We start from the raw sequence: 21694 nt of genomic DNA, 5'->3' as shown, positions 1-21694 counted from the left end.
GTGAATGCATCAGAGCATGATGGGATATTTAAGTTAACTAACGCTAAAAAAATAAATTTAAATTGAAATGAAACTGAATGAAATGAAATAAAATAAAATAAACATGCTACTTTCGCTAGTTCTCATTTTCATTTGCTTGATAAATTCAATAAATAACTAAAAATAAAATAAATAATTAAAATTAATAAAAAAATATTAGAGCCATTAAAAAACAATTATTACAACTTTAACTTAAATTAAAAAGATAATAGTAAAATTAAAAAAAAAACAAATTCCTAATTTCATAAAAAGTGTAGAAGTATCTTAATTATGCAATAATAACACTAGCCACGACTTACTCTACAGCAACACATCAATTCTTCAGATGTGGTCACATTTACTGTTACTAAGCAAATGTTTGCAGGTGAAATTCAGTCATTTCAACAGGAATCTGTGTGATTGGGAATTTTATGCAAAGCCTAAATAATTCCTCATGCAGATTTGGCTCATGTTTAAGTTGGTTAAGTGTATTCACCGCACTGACCAGCAGAAAGCTGTTTGGTTTGAAAGTTATTTCTGTGTGAGCTGTGCTTTATCACTGCACTATTGACAACAAACAATGGTCATTTTTTGCCAAATTTCACCAAGGTGAGCCCACCTTTACACAACTACATCATAAAACATCTCTACAACATGAAAGTTCTAAAGACCACAGTCTTTAATGAAAGCCAGGAAACACAGTCGGTCACACTAACACTGCTGCACTTCACCAAACCACGACAGCCGTCTACTGAAACATCCCCAGCTCCAGCAGCTGAGAAACATGTGGAGGAATATGTTTAATTCATCTAATTATTACAAAAATGGTGATAAGAGCTTGTGTATCAGATGACAAGAGAAGTAGGGTGAAAAGAAAGTGTATTCCTAATAAATATCAGAATGAAAGAAAATTCTGATAACTAAGATAACTAAGATAACTAAGTCAGTTCTCCCTTTTCTCATTACATAAAGTGAAAATCTAATTTGCACACTGATATCTCTACGTGATGTTGTTATTATTATCATTATTATTATTATTATTATTATTATTATTATTATTATTAATATTAATATTAATATTATATATCCCAGGCATTTCTTTAATGCACCGTTTAAAATAATTCTGTCAAATAATTCTGCATTTCAAAGAATTATTCAGTTCTTAGTGTGGATGGAGTGTGTGTGTGTGTGTGTGTGTGTGTGTGTGTGTGTGTGTGTGTGTGTGTTACATTCACTGAGAGGGTCGAGTTTGTGGATCATCAGATGAAAGATGCTGTTCCTCATTAGGCTGTTGTGTAAAGAGGCGGAGCTTCCTCCTCTCTGCAGCCGGGGTTTGGCCTGTGATAGGAGGAGAAACGCATCAATCAAAGCCTTCTAGACAGTGACATCAGATTAAAGGGTGCACAGTGACAGCACGGTTGTCATAGAGACGGTATAGTGGCTCATCTTAAAGAAGCAGCGTGTTTGAATAGTTCTAAACTGCGGCTAGATGTCAGAGGTCAGGGAGGGGGCGGTCAGGGTGACCGGGGTCAAAGGTTAAGGGTGGGCTTAATCTGCCTTCAGAGCAGCTGATGCTATGGCAAAATGTGAGTGCGATTAGAAGAGTCAGCTGCTGATTAACACAATCATACAGGTGTCAGGAGTGTGTGTGTGTGTGTGTGTGTGTGTGTGTGTGTGTGTGTGTGTGTGTGAGAGAGAGAGAGATAGAGAGAGAGAGTATGTGTGTGTGCTCTGAGAAAACACTCAGTAAATTACTCTAAGGATCAGGGATCAGTGCTGGCAGATGTCAAGGTGCTGCCGCTTTGATGGGATTAGACAGGAAATAGATATTTTATCCATTTATTAATTCTGATCTTATCTGATCTAATGAAAAAAATTATAAAATAAAATAAAATAAAATAAAATAAAATAAAATTATAGGCTTTCATTAAGTAATCGTCAGGCTTTTCAACACAGCACAGACACGAGTAAAGACCAATCCACAGACATGCACACATGGACAACACTTACCGACAGCTTGCTGTCATCCTCCACTCCACTAGGGCTCAACTTCACAGTCAAGAGACGAACACAACAGAGAGAGAGAGAAGAGACAACAGCACAGAGATGTGAGACAGGACCAGCGGACAGAACACAGACATCAGACTCCACAGAGACACACACATCAACAACACATCAGCTGACGGAGTGTGTCTGACCTCTAACCTCATAGTGAGAGTGTGTCTGACCTCTGACCTCACAGAGTGTGTGTCTGACCTCTGACCTCACAGAGTGTGTGTTTGACCTCTAACCTCATAGTGAGAGTGTGTCTGACCTCTGACCTCACAGAGTGTGTGTTTGACCTCTAACCTCACAGAGTGTGTGTTTGACCTCTAACCTCATAGTGAGAGTGTGTCTGACCTCTGACCTCACAGAGTGTGTGTCTGACCTCTGACCTCACAGAGTGTGTGTTTGACCTCTAACCTCATAGTGAGACAGTGTGAGAGACCTCTGACCTCACAGAGTGTGTGTTTGACCTCTAACCTCATAGTGAGGAGTGTTTGTCCTCACAGAGTGTGTGTTTGACCTCTAACCTCACAGAGTGTGTGTTTGACCTCTAACCTCATAGTGAGAGTGTGTCTGACCTCTGACCTCACAGAGTGTGTGTTTGACCTCTAACCTCATAGTGAGAGTGTGTCTGACCTCTGACCTCACAGAGTGTGTCTGACCTCTGACCTCACAGAGTGTGTGTTTGACGGCGGACCTCGATAGTGTTTTGACCTCTGACCTCAAAGAAAGTGTTTTGTCATCTGAAATCAATTATGTGCTGTTACTTCTGACCTCACAGAGTGTGTGCTTGACAGTACCAAACTTGTGCTTTGACCTTTGACCTCACGAAGTTCCTATTTTGACCTCTGACCTCACCAAATGCATGATGTGACCTCAACTAAGTCTGCTGTGACCTGACTGAGTGTGTATTTTGAAGTTGCCAAGTTTGTGCTGTGACCTCAGACCTCACAGAGTATATTCTGTGACATCTGAACCTACTGAATGTGTTTTGACCTTTGACATGACCAAGTGTCTATTTTGACCTCTGACATCACCAAGTGTGTACTGTGACCTCTGACCTCACAGAATGTGCTCCCTGACTTTTGACTTCTGACCTCAACAAATCTGTGTTATGGAATATCCCCTCACTGATTTTTTTTTCCAAGTATGTGCTGTGAAAACAGATTTAGACCACTGATCTTGCCAGTTTAACCTCTAAACATCCAATGACACTTAAAACAACACTTCCCAATAAACCAGTCAGTCCAGCCCAGCCTGGAGCAACAGGGTTCAATCTATTCTAATCCAGTTCAGTCAAAAATGGTTTTACAGTCAGATGGTGTCTTGAAGTGTGTTGTTCTTGTCAGAATAAGCCATAAACTTTATCTGTTCCAATGCTCCCCATCCAACAAACTGCAACAAAGCACCATCAAGCTCAAAGGCCATTAGTTCAGCAGGTAAAGCAGAACCATTGGAGGCTCTATTATGATGGAGAAGACTCTAAAATTAGCTCTTAGGGCTAAATTAGGTACAAGACAGAGCCCTGGAAGGCCATTTTAAAAGGAGAAAATCAATTTGTACGTCAAGTCTCTGCACACACACCAGCCTGAACAAAGCTGCAATGCGAGTATTAAAAATCAGCATTTCCATATTTTTATTTGACTATAACTTAAATCTATTTGGGTCTACAGTGTTAAGAGCACTAAAGTTTATTTTGTGTATCTTTAAATAAATAAATACACAAATAAACAGACAGATAAATGGATAAATAAAAGCATAAATTAATAAATGTGTAAATATTTGGATACATTTGTAAATGCATTAATACATGTATAAATGCACAAATGAAAAACTGAAACAAATGAAATATGTTTATAAACAAATGGATAAATCTATAAAAAAACATAAAAGCATAAACATGTCAATAAATACATAAATTCATAAATAATTACATTAATACAAATAAAAGCATGAATGGACACATTTAAAAATTGATAAATGCAAAAAAAAATGCATTTCTAAATTCATAACTACATGATTACATTAATTAATAAATGCATAAAAATGCATAATACAATGGATAAATGCATAAACACACAAATTAATGCAGAAATCCTTGAATGCATAAATAATGCATAAATAAATAAATAATTCTGAAACCTCCCCCACTTGCTAATTACTGACTCAATTTTCTGCAAGCAGAACTAATTACAAAAGCAGCCCCTCTCATCACCTATAGGGGTTTTCAGGACAAATCACAAAGGAGCCAAATCATCAATCTACAACATTGTATTGACAAAAAGAAGTGCCTCCTCATTTAAGTGAAGGATCCCAAAATAAGCCACTATAAGAGAAAAAAAAATATATGCATGTCTCTGTAATCAACAAAACATCAAAGCACTGCTACATTACTGCAGCTTCAACACCTTGCAAGTTTATGTTGGTAAATGGAATATGTGTAAACATATAAGCCCATTAACTAGAGAAACAGTGCAGCTGTGCTCAGGGATTTCAACTAAATGGGCAAATTAGTTTCATTTTCACAAAGCGGCTCAGAGCAAGATTTGAAGATGTGAAGATGTCAAATGTGAAGCTGATAATAAGAAGAGCTGAGATGACTAATTCAATACATTACAGATAAAAAACTAAAACATAAAATAAAATATAAAAAAAAAAAAAAAGAAAACAAAACGATTAAGACTTTGGGAGTAATTAATTAGGGTCAATTTCATGATGACTAATAAGGTCATGATGAGGGACGACTGTGTGTGTGTGTGTGTGTGTGTGTGTGTGTGTGTGTGTGTGTGTGTATGTCAGGGTCACCTTGAAGATGATATGAGTGCCAACAAAACAGAATTGGTGAAGGCTGCTGAATGAACATTTATAGAGTAAATTCAGTCATTATGATAATTAGCCTTTCACAAGCCTCATCATAGAGACTGATTGCAATCAGACCTGCTTTAATCTGCAAAGTACCACCGACTCCAACACTGTGACCACAGCATTTACACACACACACACACACACACACACACACACACACACACACACACACACACACTTTCATATATATAATATATATATATAGATTATATATATATATATATATATATATATATATATATATATACATATATATAAACTCTATTATAATCTAATCTAAAAGTTGAGAATCACACAAATCTCATTTTGTTTATGAGTTGGAATTTGAATCTGCGGGATGTTAAACTGGTATTTGAAAAAAAAAAAAAAACAAGGGAGAGATTTACATAATTGGTATTCTAAGAAAATGTAATAAATTCTGATGATTTAACAAAATAAGAATTTACTAACTTTTTTTAATATTTAAATTCTTTAAAATTGTTTTAATAGGTTAAATGTTTAAATTTCCATCCAAAAAAACTATTAAGCCCTTTTATATTACATCTATTAAGATGTAATATAACTCTCAGGTGTCCCCAGAATGTGTCTGTGAAGTTTCAACTCAAAACAGATGATTTTTTGTGTCATTTTGAAAAATGCCTGTTTTGAGTGGAAGCAGAAAGACATGCCTGTGCCTGTATCTTTAAATAAAATGCAAATGAGCTGCTACTCCCCACCCCCATTCCCAGAATAGGGCGGAGCCTTTACAGCTACTCTACTCTACTCTGCCAAAAAACATGTTTGGTTTTAATTATCATGTCTATCGTGCTGAAATCATGCATTTTAAAGCCACATCAGTTTAAACTTCTGATATAGTGTTTTCTGAGCGCACAGAAAGCGGCTGCCACATGGCATGTGAGAACTAAACTAAGTTATATTTCATGTCTTGTTGCGCTTAAACTGTCAAATACACATAAGGTTATGTTAAAAGCACACATAAGTTACAAAAACACAGTTGGTTATGTCTGTGAAGGTAAACAGGTGGGAAAGGACCACATGTTTATATTAGATCTGTGTATTAATTGACAGCAGTGTAATAAACAGTACCTGCTGCTGTGTACGCTGTTAATATGAGCCAAACAATAAAATAAAAACAGAAAATCACTCACTGCTCTTGACTGAATAACTTCTTTAGCTTTAATAAGAAAACCATTCTTGAATGCTGCTTTTAAGTGCTCTAGCGTGACGGAAAAGATAAACATGGCAGATTGTGTGTGGCTCACTTAGGGCGGGTCTTTGCTAATACAGCAGTGTCCGTCAACAGTCGTGGGTGGAGCCTGTACAATGTGACTTCTCATTTTACAGATTATACAAACATCTACACACTACAAACACACAATTATTAACAAACAATTAAAAAAAATGGAGCGGGTGGTTGTGTTCACACACTGCCAACAGACATTTATGTTCAAACAACATGTAAAAGTAAAATTTGCACAATAGGTGTGTCACACTCCTGGATTGGTTTTGCTGTGTTTTCCCTCCCCATGTGTTCGGTGTCCCCGTAAATTAGTCATTCCATGCACTTGTGATCCCCACTCCGCCATGGAGCTCAGAGCTGCCAGATCCACCGCCCTGGAGGCCTTCCATCTAGTAACCCTGCTCTTAAAGTGACATGACATACAGCCAAGTATGCAATGGCTGCCGGCCCGAGACTCGAACCCACAGGTGCCTCGCTCAAGGGCATCTCAGTCGTGGTATTGCCGGCCCGAGACTCGAACCCACAACCTTTAGGAGTTAGGAGTTAAACTTTCTAACCATTAGGCCACGACTTCCACTAGAGGCCTCCAGAGCGCCCACCCCCTTCCCATTGGATGTTGTACGGCACAGGACGCACCTTCCGGGAGGGGGCAGTTATGTTAGACTCTTGTCCATGTTTTGTGTTTGTTGTGCTCCTCTTATGACTACATTGCCCTTATATTCCTGTTCCTGTCCTTGTTGTGTGAATTGTTTCCAGCCATGTTTATTAATTCATTCCCAGGTGTTTCCCATGGGTGTCCGTGTATTTATAGTGTGTTCTGTCTCCAGTTCTTCGTCTGATGTTATACGTCATTATGTTCTCCTGATGTCTCCAGTCAGTCCTGTGATCCCCAGCGTGCCGTTAATAAAACCCTTTTGATTTATTTACTCCTCGTCTCCTCGCTCCTTTGTTTCTTCATTCCCGTGTTCCTAGTGTGTGTCGTGACAAGGTGCCCTTTAATATATATTTCTTCATTGCAAATATTATAAGCATGACTATCTGAGTGAATTTTATAATTTAATGTTATAATTTTTCAATATAAACCATATTATGAGCATAACTATCTGAGTAAATTTAATAATTTAATACATGTAATATATGTTATTACTAATGTCATGAGCATAATTATCTGAGTGAATTTAATGAATACATTTAATAAATGTATTTATTAAATAATACTAATACAAAAGTGCCTTTAAACCATCATGATGTTGCTTATTTTATAATGTCAGAATTTTTTATTTATTTATTATTATTATTATTATTATTATATATATATAAATACATATATATATATTGCAAAAAATTCACCCAGCAACAGCAAGCATTTCTCCAGCTTCAGTCCCGCAGCAGCAGCATCATATGCTGCTTCAGTAAGGAAAGTTCTTTATATCTGCTCTGGCTTCAACATCGGCTAATTCCCTAATCTTTTAAAATAGCTCAGATCGATTGAGCCTCAGGTTTCTGCCTGCATCTCTCTGGCAGCTCCTAACCTTCAGTCCTCATCATGACTGACCTTGCCACTCAGGATTAAACACAGACTGACAGGATCTCCTTACATACACACACACGTAATTATACTCGTTCTCATAGTGGCTGACAGTGGGACAGGAACACCTCACCCTTTATATTATAAGACGAGTGGAAAAGATGTGTTTAATTGATCTAGATTGTGTTTACTCATTATGTTTTCTATGAAATGCATTACAGTGGAAATGTATCTCGCAAAAAAACCACCAACAAAAAATACACAACAAATAACTCTTTACTTAAAAGCATTACAGGCATAAATGAAGACAATTAGATTTGTTAGAAAATACTCAGAAGACTCTTGGCCTTCTTGACTGTAATCAGCATCGTGTCCCACATTTTGCATGCAACCCTATTAAGAGATGCTGTCCTGATATGACACAGAAACTGTGACTGACTTCTGTATTGTGGTGTACTGAGTATGTTCAAGTGAAACTGCTTCTCAAACAAGAAAAAAGCAGGGCAGGACTTGTTATTATCCATCGGTTATTGATTAGATAATGAAATATGAGCATTGCTCACCAGAATAGAAGCAGATCTTTATGCAACATCACAAGAAAGAAGTGAGTGATATCATAGGAAGAATATGTTTTGACATTTTGTTTACAATAAATGTGTTTTAAAAGTGTGATTTCATGCCAACTTTGAAAAATATACATACATGACATAATTAACATTTACTGAAGGTTAAGCACTTCTTTTCACTGACCAATTTCCTATTTTGTACCCTATCTCTCTATTTTTTTTTCTTCTTTCATGGATGCATGATTGCAGTAATCTATGTTTATTTAAGAGAGAGATTGATATGCATCTCTATTTCAAATTTACATTTACTATTCAGACACTCTTCTAATGCTGATGAGCGCTGATATCAGCACAATGATCTGGAGGCGTGGTAATTAAGTCCAGAGACAAAAGTGAATACACACACACACACACACACACACACACACTCAAACAGCAGATGCAATGGTGAATTGAGGGTCTTTGTGTGGTTACAGGGTCAAGCTTTCACTGGTCTCATATGGACAGGAAGTGTTATTTTTAACATTCAAGGGGTGATAGCATCAAGACCACTTAGTCCCTGATGTACAGTAAACTGTAACTGAAGCATAAATGGCCTAAAACTTAAAACCAATCCTGCTCCTATTCTTAACTCAGACAACCTGATATTCCATCTGTAAACTCAAATTATTAGAAACCACAGCATTATAAACCATATGTTCAGTGTACAGTATAACAACAGTTTCTGTCAGCTGTGTATCCAATAAATTCTAATCTGATGTGGTGTTCCCCAAGGCTTCATGTTTAGACCGCTCTAAATCTTCAATAAATAATATAAAATACTAAAATACATACATTACTCTTCTGCCCAATAAGAGAAAAGGAACATTTGCTTTTTTTATTTTCTTTTTTTTTTTTTTTTTTTTTTTTTTGGAGAAGTCACATAAAACTGTTTTGTTTAATTTCTACAGTGTGGTGCATTTTGCTTTTTCATACAGCTTACAGGTTTTATGAAAGTATTAGTATCAAAATATATATATTATATATACAAAAAGCTTGGATGAATCATTCACAGTAAGACCAGTAACATGCATTAAGAAAATAACTACACCCCCCCCCAAAAAAGTCTTTAATTTCATGCCGATATATGTATGTTTGTATGTATGTCATAATTAACATTTTCTGAAGATTATACAATTTCTTTCACTGACCATTTGGTGAAGAAAAAAAAATATATATATATATATTTTTTTTGGCTAAATTGCAGTTTTTAGATTTCATATCAGTCCCAAATTAATGTAACCAGTTTATCTCTAATAGCAATGGATGAAGTGTTACTGAACCTGACCAAACAAAAACCACAGAATCGTGAAAGAAATCTCAAAATTACACAATATGTACAAATAGTCACACTCATAGATGGATTGATGGGCTTTAAAACTTTTTAATTTATTTTCAGCAGAAAGCATTTAAAATTAATGAGTATACAGTACAAGTATGTTTGCCAAAAACCATTAAATTATGGTATAAAAGCCTGAATTTTTCTGTTTGAAATAATGGTTGCAATAATGTGGTACTAAAACACTAAATAATAAAATGTGTTGTTAAATAGAGTCTAAGGATCAATCGTGACCTATTTGCCCACCCACATGGACCCAGGTGTCGCAAGCTCACTTGCAAATATGAGAAGAGATAGATCAAAGCTAGTTAATAAGGAGATTAGAGAGATTAAAACATGATCACAAAATCCCCAGCAAACGCATCACGCCTTCGCTTGCAGCCGAGCCGGAAGAGCTTTACATTTCAGACTGTCACAGTTTTCACTGTATTAATGTTGTTGCAGCTGGAAGAGTGCAACAAAAACAACATCAAGGTCACATAATGGGAAATGCAAACACATAATAATTAAATGCATACATTGAATGCAACATAAATAACTCTGGATAAAAGTGTCTGTCAAATGCATATGTACTGTTCATGTCTATGCATCACCAAACGATGAGCATTTGATGTTTGGATATTTTACTCAGCCTTGTGTTGTTCCGGGTCTCGTGTCACTTTCCCTATCCCATTAAAAAATGAATGAATAAATACATAATAAATAAATAAATAAATAAATAAATAAAGATGTTAAGCAGAATACACAAACTGCTCTTTTTGATATAATGAAAGTGAATGATTTAGGCTGGCAAGCTATTAAAAGCAGCCTAAAATAAAAGCAGTCCATATGACTTCTTTCAAGTCTTCTAAAGCAATCAACACTTCTGTGTGAAGAACAGCTAAAATGCGTGTGCATTTACAAGAGGGAAGTGCAAAAATCAAAGGGCATATATGTGAGGATTACTGGATAGAGATGAATTCTCCGCTGTTTGAACATCAGGAAGGGGAAATGAAAAAAAAAAAAAAAAACGTATTCACCATCTCTGCAGCTACATGAAAATTAATACAAGTTTATATAACAAGCATTCAGAAAAGTGTGAGACACACAAGCGCTCTTCCAAAATCCTCTTCTAAAGCTATGTTAAAGATCACAAGCCTTGCTCAAACAGCAAGCAGCAAATTATGTTCACTATATACTGTTGACTATGTATATAATATATAATTTTATATAATGTTCTTATATTTCATTATATTTCATAACTGAAAATTCAACTAAACAGTCTGATCAAAACTTGATTATTTACCCAGTATCTTTATGTGCTTTTTAATATTTTGGGGGGAATTTGGGCAAGACAAGTACATCAAACTCTGCTGGAATCATTTGTAAAGCAGATCTCTTGTGTTTTAGCACTATATAAAGCCAGGCACACTGTAGTTTGCTGCCTGAAGGCATCTCAAGGAAATACAGGCTTATTTTTAAGACAATGTCAAGATAAAAATAGCACAACTTCTGACATGCACTGAAGCGGATCAATGACAGTTTTAAACTAATGGACTGGTTAGATGATTCTGGCATCGGGACAAGGATATTTACAAAAATATACACATTTACATTTGCAAAGAAGGAGAGGATAATATAAAACAGATCCAATAGTGTCTGAACAACTCTTACTAAAGTGACACTAAGAGTGGATAAAGTTTCAGATAAAATGTATTTCTTTCCATGAGCTGAAACAATTCATGTTGCTTAAGCAGTTTGCAGGTAATTTAAGTGGATTTAAAATAATCTCATCCAATCAGATGTTTGTACAGCTGCAGATGTTCATCTTCGGTAAGAAAAAAAATAAAAATGTTCAATTCTGATTATATGCTGACTGAAGGCAAATAAATTAAGGGATGCTTGTGACTATAATTACACCATAAACTTCATTGACACCTTGTGTTCACCAAGGATTTATTAAGTAATGGTCCAAAAACGACAATTAATAATAATAACAATAATATATCCAAACAACAGATAGTAAAAACAAACAAAAGTTAACTATTATTAAGTTTAGTATTAATTTGTAGTTAAAGGAAAATACTTTAAAGGGATACTCCACCCCAAAATGAAAATTTTGTCATTAATCACTTACCCTCATGTCGTTCCAAACCCGTAAAAGCTCTGTTCCTCTTCGGAACATAATTTAAGATATTTTGTATGTAAACCAGGAGGCCTGTGACTGTCCCAAAGACTGCCAAGTAAATAACAGTGTCAAGATCCATGAAAGGTATGAAAGTCATCGTCAGAATACTCCATCTGCCATCAGACGTGCAATCTGGGTTAAATGAAGTGACGGGAACACTTAAAAAACAAAAATAACTTTATTCAACAATTCCTTTGTCAACAGTCTCTTCTGTGTCTCTCCATATCACCGTATGCTGCGTATGCTCTTCTGTATCATCCACACCACAAGGATGTGCTGTTTTTACATGTATTTAGCTTTGATTTGAAAGATTTGTGGTGCGGATGATACAGAAGAGCATACACAGCATACGGTGATATGGAGAGACACAGCGGAGACTGTTGACAAAGGAATTGTTGAATAAAGTCATTATTTTTGTTTTCTTCGCTTACAAAAAGTGTTCCCGTCGCTTCATATAACCCAGATTGTCTGATGGCAGATGGAGTATTCTGATGACAACTTTCATACCTTTAATGTGATTTTATTTTAACAAACAGTATTTTAACATGAACATATTCAAAACATAACAAACATATTAAAATATTGGGAGTTTCTTGATTGTGTAAGCAAAATATTTTTTTTTTATGATTTTACATAGCTATATGACTTTTCTTTATCATTTCAGAAATCCACTACTTGCTACTGACATGGAAGTGCATGAATGATCGGGAACCATCTTAGCATTCTCCACTCCTATACAATATTTTATTTATGCACTCGAGATAAATCCAGATTTATCAGGTTTTTTGAGCTCATACCTCCAAAACTAATTTCCATCTCTTGTCACAAGGTAAGACTAAATCCTTGGGGATAATCGGAGCATCAGTAACAAATCTTGCAGAAAGGTCCTTTACCTGAACCAGTATAGAACAGAAGACTCTCCAAATACCCTGCATACGATCGCATTTCACCGCAGAACACCCACACGAAACACACAGCCTCAATCTCGCTTTCTCAGCCCTTGAGTTCTGAAGATGAAACATGCTGCCAAAAAGGACACATTTGTCTCACTGTAAAAATGCATTAGGAAATGGCACATTCCAAGCCTGAAATATATCTCAACATTCTTAAAACAATGTTACGGGTAGAAATATACAGCATCTTGTATTCCACTGGAAAACTGTATTATAAGCATCTAGTAAGGTTTATGCTTAAACCTACCCATACCGCCAAACCAGTCCCTAAGGCTGCATTTACACTGCAGGTCTTGATGCCCAAATCCGATTTTCTGACTATATCCGATTTTTTTGACGACCGGCTTACATCATATTTTAAAAGTGACCCGTATCCGATTTTTGCATTTACACTATACACTGCTGAAACTACCAAACGTAGACGTTCTGACTCGGAAAAGGAAGTAAAACAGCACGAAATACAATGGATGCAGATTCAAATAAAAATTATACAGTGTTTTGCTTTCCATAATATATTGAAAAGTCAACAAAAAAAAAAAATCAGCAAAACAATGGTCTCATACGGCGGAGAAAAAAGCGCTTAAACCGTGCCTCCCCATATCTCGTGAAATGTCTTCAAACTTATTTATTTCTGTAACAACCCTGCATTTTTGCCTGCACTGTCTCTCGCCCCAAAGACTTAAAAGACATGAAACCTCCGCATTGCTCCACTGTGTGTATCCTTCATCCTCTATCACGCCTATAATAAGTCATGTGATCTCAGTTGGTGGTGTCCACCTGAGTTGACGTCACTTTTTTAATGACGTACGACTCGCATTTACTGGGGAATATCCGATTTGTCTGCTTACATGACACACGCAATGTATACGTATCCGATTCATATCCGATTTATTACGACATATGAATGAGGCCTGAATCCGATCTGAGAAAATCGGAATCCATGCGGTTTTTTTTCCTGCTTACACGTTCACTGGTCATATCCGATCTGTGCCACATGAGAGGAAAAAATCGGAATTGGGTCACTTGAACCATGCAGTGTAAATGGGGCCTAAGTAACCGTATCACACCTCAGTAGCAGCAAAAGTGTTGTGCATTAACACAAGCTTTTATTCATTTTATAACATTTATAGATTTTCAATAAGTGCTTGTTCATATGGAATTGAAAGTTTAATGACATTTGTAAGCATTTTAACTTACATGAAATAATGATTTGTTTTAAAGTTTAATATATTGACTAATGAAACAATAAGCATTATATAATGTTTGCTAATGATTTATTAATAAAAGTTATTATAAAGTGTTACCTTCAAAAGAAGGTCATTTCTATTTTCATGTCCCCATTCTATGTCTTAAAATAATAATAATATAATTGTTGCTTAAACTGTCTGTGTTACAACTCAGTCTCCCCTATATGGCAGTTTTGTTAATTATGCTATACTTTACTTGTGTTACGGAGAAATGAATGAATTAATGCAGTTTAAATTGTTTTCGATTACTCATGAAATCCAGAGTGCTAGCAATATGAGCAATAATGGTAGGTAAAATAAAATTTAACATAAACAGATTTCTGTAACTGAAAGAGAACGGGAGCGTGGCAGTGCAAACATCAGTAAGTATTAGCCATGGATTTTAGCAATTAAATATTTGGTTTGTGGTACACAATTATAAAATAATCCTTCCTGTTTGCTAAGATTACAGAAATTGGTAGCAATATCAGCATTTTAAAATATGGTTAAAAAAAAAAAATACCATCACGCATAACACCTTAATGCAAAATAACTCTCACTAAACAATGGCTTTCATTACAATCAATAAGAGTTCCTGAAGCTTAACCAGAGCATTTTAATACTTAGAAATATTACAGAAATACTTCAATGAATTGCAGCAACAGTATATTAATTTTCAAAAGTCACCGAGCTGTGAGGCAGCATTTATGTTTCTGGGACTACAATCACATGGCTCATGGCACAAATGCTGCTTTTGAGTCATGTTACACCCCTATTGGTATGAATATCTTCCTGTAGCATCAGTGTGTTTTTCCTTCCCTTTTTCTCAGGCTGTTTTTTTCACGAATGCTTCACCTCACTTCATATCACCATAGAGACCTGTCTGGTGTCAAAGCAATTAGCGCTGAAGGAAGACAGTGGTTTAGGCACATCAGCCTAAACTAATGGCGCTGAGAGATACATCTGTTCTAATGCACTTATTACATCTATAATATGTTTTTTTTTTAATTATTATTTATTTTATACCAACATACAGAAATTCACTACCCCAGATGAACATTTCTAACCCTGTATGACTCCTGCCCACTTAAGTTGCCATACCTGAAACACAACAGTAGATCCGAGCAGAGGGCAGAGGAGCCTTTGCTATTTCCAAAGACTGTTTCCTTCTTTCGACAGGACACAATTTGTTCAGCTTAACCCAGCAGGGCTTTACCAACACTTGACATTGTTTAATCTCTTGTGAACAGAATGAGGCAATGAACATGACTCCACCATCCAACAATTGCAATACAGTCTCCTTTGAGATCCCGCACCACAAGACTCCTCCTGGCCACCTTAATCCATTACAATGGCGAAGTTGTTTCTTTTCAGGCACAAAATATCATAGAAAATGGCTGAGGGATAAAAGAATTTCCTATCTGCTAAATTTGTTGTTGGTGATTTTTGAATGTAACATTGTTACCCCCCTAATCATTCACAGTATGATGCACATGATTCTGCATTCAAGTTGTGGAAAGGGGGAACGGCGCCAAGAACAGACAGACATAGTTTTGAAAACCATTCCTTGCATGTATATAAAAGGGACATGCATAATACAACTCTTGAGATTTTGAGCTACTAACACAAATGTTACAGGTTTTAAGATTTCAAATAGTTGACCAAACACTACAGTCCTGTGGGAGTTTGTGAACTGCTGTGGAGGCCATGTGATGTACCAGCAGTATCTGCAAGGATGTGATTGCAAAAACAGCAGCATTGATCCCGAAACCAGTTTGCTGAATCTGTGGTTGTTCTGAGTTAATTGTGCAAATTGCAAAAATTTGTGCAGACTGTTCAAATGTAACTAATTAGGCACGTCCTAATCACTGTGTAAGCAAAAACTTGTTCTTATACCTGCTAATTCTTTTCTGGAAACAGTCTCATTTTAGATTAACAAATGATACTTCCTGGATTGCTTGCAAGTAGCACAATTCTTCTGTAGGTTTGCAAGAATATTGATTGAACCCCTAAACACTTTTGGGATTAATGAAGCAACCTGCAAAGCAGACAATTTTCAGGGAACTTCCTTTGGAAATTGTGAATCTTCTTGAGCCGTGTTTGAGGATGCTTTGAAAGCTGAATGGGTTAGGGATTACGCTCAAGGTTGAACTGCGGTATTAGATCATGATTATTGTTAGTCGAGGCCTGGTTGCATTAGCGGAGAGAAATGGATTATGGTACATAAAGCCTGCAGGATTATTTCAGCTGCATCCATGACTACTGCATCACAAATGAAGAGCTTATGTCTTCATGAACACCAAAATAAAGAGAACTGCAAGAAAACTATATTCACAGACATGCATGAACGTGCATATGTGTCTACGTGTATCCCATAAAGACAACATGTACCTGTTGCCTGGCAACATTTGAGGGCTGATTCAGGTCCAGTATTGTGTGTTAAGAATAGAAGAATGTGCTTACTCTTCATCTTCCTCATGAACTCATATTGAGGATCTCTCCTTTCAATCATGACCTGTCCTCCTCCAAATCCCACTGTCCAGCAAAATTACCTTTCCATCCCTGTCCCCTTTGGTTATTACCTTTTGTTATGAAATAAAGACTGATTTCTTGTTTTCTGTAAAAAAGTGTTACTGGTGATTGTTTAAATAGTGATAGTCATATAGTAGCAAAAACAAACAAATGCAGGACAGAATATTATAGCTCTATTTCTGGTGGTGTTCTTTGTGGCATGTTTTTTTTTAACAAATGTTAAATACCAACTAAAACTAATACTACTATGTACTAATCTTATACTATTGTCCTCTCCCAAATGGTGCACTTGATGTGCACTCGCGGTGTCTTCATGCCATGCATGAGCAAAGACCATATGTCCACATCAAGTGCACAATTTTGGACAAGCCCTTAGTATAAAATTATTATTACAGGACAGGGTGCTCCTAGAGATTCAACTACCTGCAAAGTTAAAACCCTAATCAAATATACCTGAACCAGTGTTTCCCAAACCTGTTCCCGGAGACACCCAACATTACACATTTTAAACACTGTATCCCTTATCTGACCCATCTATTTCTGGTCTTATAGAGTGTCTACTAACAAGTTGATGAGTTGAACCAGGTGTGTTTGATTAGTAAGAGTTCAAAGATGTGTATGTTGGTGTCTACAGGAACAGGGTTGGGAAACATAGGAACCCTGTTCCTGTAGAAACACCAGAAACAGGTGTGTGTTGGGGGACCTTAGGATTGGGAAAAACTGGTGTATAGTATTATTTTTCTGTACTGTACTGTAGGCCTCTTTACCTTCAGTCCTGGAAGGCCAGCTGTACTGTAGGCCTCTTTACCTTCAGTCCTGGAAGGCCAGTGTCCTGCTGAGTGTTCAGAATTATTTGCAGTTTACAGAAAATTGGGTTAAATTGGTATTGGTACTAAAGTCAGCAGGACATAGGCCCTCCAGGACTGGAATTGAAGAGTCCCGGGTTAGGGTGTCCAATCTGACATCTCATGAGTTAGCACTGATTCTGAATTCACAGTGGATTATTAACTGACAGCCTACAACAGGGTCCTTCAATTCCACCGCTGGAGGGCTGGTGTCCTGCAGACTTCATTTCCAACCCTAATGAAACACAAATTCCTCAAAATTCCAACCAACCATAAACACAGTTAAAGACCCTGTCCCACTCTGTGCCATGCAAGCATCATACAGCCAAATCCTGCATCATACAGCCAAGTATGATGACCCATACTCAGAATTCGTGCCCTTGCATTTAACCCATCCAAAGTGCACACACACACTGTGAACACACACACACACCGTGAACACACACCCGGAGCAGTGGGCAGCCATTTATGCTGTGGCGCCCGGGGAGCAGTTGGGGGTTCGATGCCTTGCTCAAGGGCACCTCAGTCGTGGTATTGCCGGCCCAAGACTTGAACCACAACCACAACCAAGCTCCTCAGCCAGTCCACAATTCAAATGGGGGTCCATTGAAACTATGGTGGTTGGACAGTGAGGTGAAGGTAGAGATGTCATCAACTCACCTTTGGCTGGGCCTCCACTTCCACCACCTGGTTTCTGTTTATGATGCCTTTGACGAGAGTCTCTACATTCCCATTAAACTTCATGAAGAGCACGTAGGCGGCGTAGGCAAGCAGCAGACTGATACTCTCCCAGTACATGATGTAGTTATCCAGGAAGAAAATTATGAGCATGATGAGGCCAACGATGTAGAAGAAGACGTCCCTGAACAGAGGCCACCACGTCAGGTTCAGGATCTCTTTCGAGAACACGGCACACATTCCGATGACGAACAAGATGTTGAACACAGCAGAGCCGACGATGGTTCCGATGCCCACGTTACTATGGGAAATGAATACGCCGATGACAGAGGTGAAGAGCTCAGGAGCCGAGCCCCCTGCTGCCATAAAGGTGGCACCTGCCACGTCATCAGAGATCTTGAGTTTCTCTGTGATGACCGTGAGCGCAGGGACAAAAAACTCATCGCAAACAATAGCGAGAGCAATGAACATGTAGATCATGCCGAACATGTGTAATACGACAGCACCGTGCCGACGGTCCTCCAGGCTGAACAGGTCAGTCGGATAGCCCCCCTGACTCTCGTTAGACTCTGCGGATGAGCGCATGGCTATGGGTGTGTCCTCCGAGAGGTTACTGTGGTAACCCAGGTGTGTGGAGAGCAGTGTCCTGTGTGGGGTGTGGCTGTGTAGCTCCTCCCTCTGAGCAGTAGGGCGCCACGAGAAGGCCACTGCACTTATTGCTAAAAGACTAATGAGGAAGCCGAGCACCCGTGCAGGCCTGAGTTTCTTCCACAAGCGCTGAGAGCGCAGGCGGGCACAGATGATCTGATGGTGCTGCACGTCGGAGGCCATGGCCGTTCTGTCTGCTTCAATGCTCATGTACTCTCTCGTTACGCTACGGTTGGGCTTAGTGCATGCTGAGAATGCTACTTGTACAGTAAATCTGCAGAATCCAGATGTCCTTCAGCACACCAGAGGCTTCCTCATATTAGCCTGAGAAAAATAATCACACAGAGAGGGCAGGATCGAGGTTAATCACACACCACTCAAAGCCAACAAGAACTTTGCTGTCAGGTCAGGTATGTCTGTGTGTCTAAGTAATCGGTAAGCATGCAAGTGTGAATCTGTGAGCATCTGCGATTGCTGACTTGTTCTTATTCTTAGCTGCGTCTGCATTTTCAAGGTCGCAGTGAAACGGCACAATGTCAAAATAATGTATACATCCCTCTCATGCCCGACTCAGCACATTTCACAGCATGAACCTTATATGACCACAAATAAGAGCTAAAAATCATTCACGTTGTTACTACTGACAAATCCGACTGCCACAAAACAAATCTCTTTTCATTTTAAGGCGTTATTGTCTATAAAATAAGAAAGAAAAATGAATGAAGAATGGAACTTTCATAGTCTACTTTAAGGTCCTCTCATGCTTATGTTATAACACTTATAAAAGTAATATTTTCCTCACTAGATCAACAGTATTGCTTGCTTGATGATCATGCTATTAGAATAAATGAATGAAAGTTGTGTAGTCTATTTTCTTAGTGATTTGCCACATTTACTGTATTGAGGCATTTACACTTAATGCTAGAAAGGATCAAATTAAGTACAAAAACAACTTCAGTACAGAAACTAGATGTGTTGGGTCATTTGGTACGATTAGTTCTAACTGTTGTTCTCTTGGTATTTATCTCTATTTATTTGTTATTTATTTGTTGTTTCTTGTAATGACAATGATACATATAGTGGAAAACAGGAGTTGGTTGAATTTGTTATTTGGGGAATTTCTGATATTTGGACATACAGTATCTCTCTCCCAGTGATTTGTCATTTCACGTTGTGAACATCCTCAGTAAATTTCTCCATGCATGGCAATGTCACTTCTAATCATGCTGCCATTTATCATGCTTCTATTAAAGTGGGGTATGGATGTCATACCTGAATAATCACCGTCTGTCTGACATGCAACAGACCTCTCTTTCTCATGACCTCTGAGCTCTGGAACCAAATATTAATGGATGTAAATCTCCATATATATAAAACCACTAAATGATGAATAGTCTTGTTATCTGAAGGTGAGTTCTGATCTAACGCACCGTTATCTGTTTATACTCATATGATCTCTAATGAGGCATCATGTGTAGTGTACCAATTCCGATAACAATAAAATAAAAAGAGCAAATAAACACATTGATAACCTCATTTATGGAACAAATGAATAAATGTGACTTACATTCATAAGAGATGAATAAAAAACCAGCAGCATGACAACACTCCTCCTTCCTCTCCCCTCCCCTGCCCACCAATTACTCCCCTACTACTCATAACGATATTACAATGATGATGATGATGTTATTCAGGGGCGGAGCTCCGAGAGCGCATCTCTGTTTCCAGTTTCATGCTTTTATTCCCAGACATCACCTATGGCGAGGAGCAACGATCAGACTGACCACAGCCCCGCTCTCTCTCTCTCTCTCTCTCTCTCTCTCTCTCACACACTCTCTCTCTCTCTCTCTTTCTGCGTGTGTGTGTGCGCGCGCGCACAGGTGTCGCCGTGTGGCTCAGTGACGTCACGATGGCCAAGTGGATGCGTTGCCGTGGTTACAGCAGCGGCGTTCTCCGACTCTAGAATCATCACGAGTTTCAAACGCCAAAAAAGAAAAAGAAATGTATATAAAATATAAATTTAAAAATTATTTCTATTTTAAAAAAACAGTCAACTTTAAACAAACTTCATCTGGAAACTGCGAATTTGCAGGGGTTAGTCGTTTTCGCTTTGAGTTAAAATAAATAATTAATTACATTTTAAATAAATTATAATAATTATTCAATTATTTAAATTATTAAATAAATATTTTTTTTCATCCCATTAGTTTAAATAGTGACTGTTTTCTGTGATGCATAAAGTACAGATAGTAATACTTTCATATATATATATATATATATATATATATATATCTATATATACACACACACACACACACACACTGTGTGTGTGTGTGTGTGTGTGTGTGTGTGTGTGTGTGTGTGTGTGTGTGTGTGTGTGTGTTTCTTCCACTTACTGGTAATGAGAATGTCTAAATAAGAATACTTGCCATAATTCATTGCAGTAATGAGATTTGGAAATAAATGTGCTTAATTTTCATAAACGCAATCCCTTTATTGGCTTAATTTTTTCATGCATTTATTTATTTATTTATTGAGTCATAATTTAATTTTGAGACATTTTCGTTGCTGTCTTTCAGGAGATTCACCCACATTAACAGGCTTGATTTTATTTGATAAACTAATAAAATTCTCTCTCTCTCTCTGTCTCTCTCTCTCTCTGTCTCAAAAAAAAAGTTTCAGATTTTGTTAGTGGGACAGTATACCTTTTCTAAAGGGTGCATATTAGTATTGTAAAGGCACATAATATAAATGGTCCATAATAATACCTTTTGAAAGGATCCCGGCCCAGTGACAGCTTTTCTACTTTTTTTTTCTTTTTTTTTCTAAGAGTGTACAATGTATGGATGCTCTAAATCTGTCATTTTTGTGTTAAACTGAGACTCAGTTTTTTCTTTGTGTTTCCAGACGCTCTCAGGAGTCAGGAGTGTGAAGTGCTGCTTGTTGCTCAGGCTGTAGTGTTGGTTGGGAACGTTTCATCGGATAAATGCTTTTCTGTTCTGTG

The 21694-nt window shown here is 37.4% G+C and overlaps 1 protein-coding gene across 1 annotated transcript in view; it reads right to left on the bottom strand.

Annotated features, from left to right (window-relative positions):
• LOC109064462 (sodium/potassium/calcium exchanger 2-like) overlaps window positions 1–20039 on the bottom strand; it is a 52378-nt gene extending 32339 nt beyond the window's left edge. Inside the window, 4 exon segments of the mRNA XM_042761216.1 lie at window positions 1248–1356; window positions 2029–2067; window positions 18025–19014; window positions 19963–20039. Coding sequence (XP_042617150.1) covers window positions 1248–1356; window positions 2029–2067; window positions 18025–18900 — 1024 coding nt within the window. The 5' untranslated portion in view covers window positions 18901–19014; window positions 19963–20039.
• Between the last annotated feature and the right edge of the window lie 1655 nt (window positions 20040–21694).

This window comes from Cyprinus carpio, chromosome A7 (assembly GCF_018340385.1).
Source record: "Cyprinus carpio isolate SPL01 chromosome A7, ASM1834038v1, whole genome shotgun sequence".
Lineage (NCBI taxonomy): Eukaryota > Metazoa > Chordata > Actinopteri > Cypriniformes > Cyprinidae > Cyprinus > Cyprinus carpio.
The sequence above is the reverse complement of the archived record's forward strand: the minus strand, read 5'-3'. Positions and strand labels throughout refer to the sequence as shown.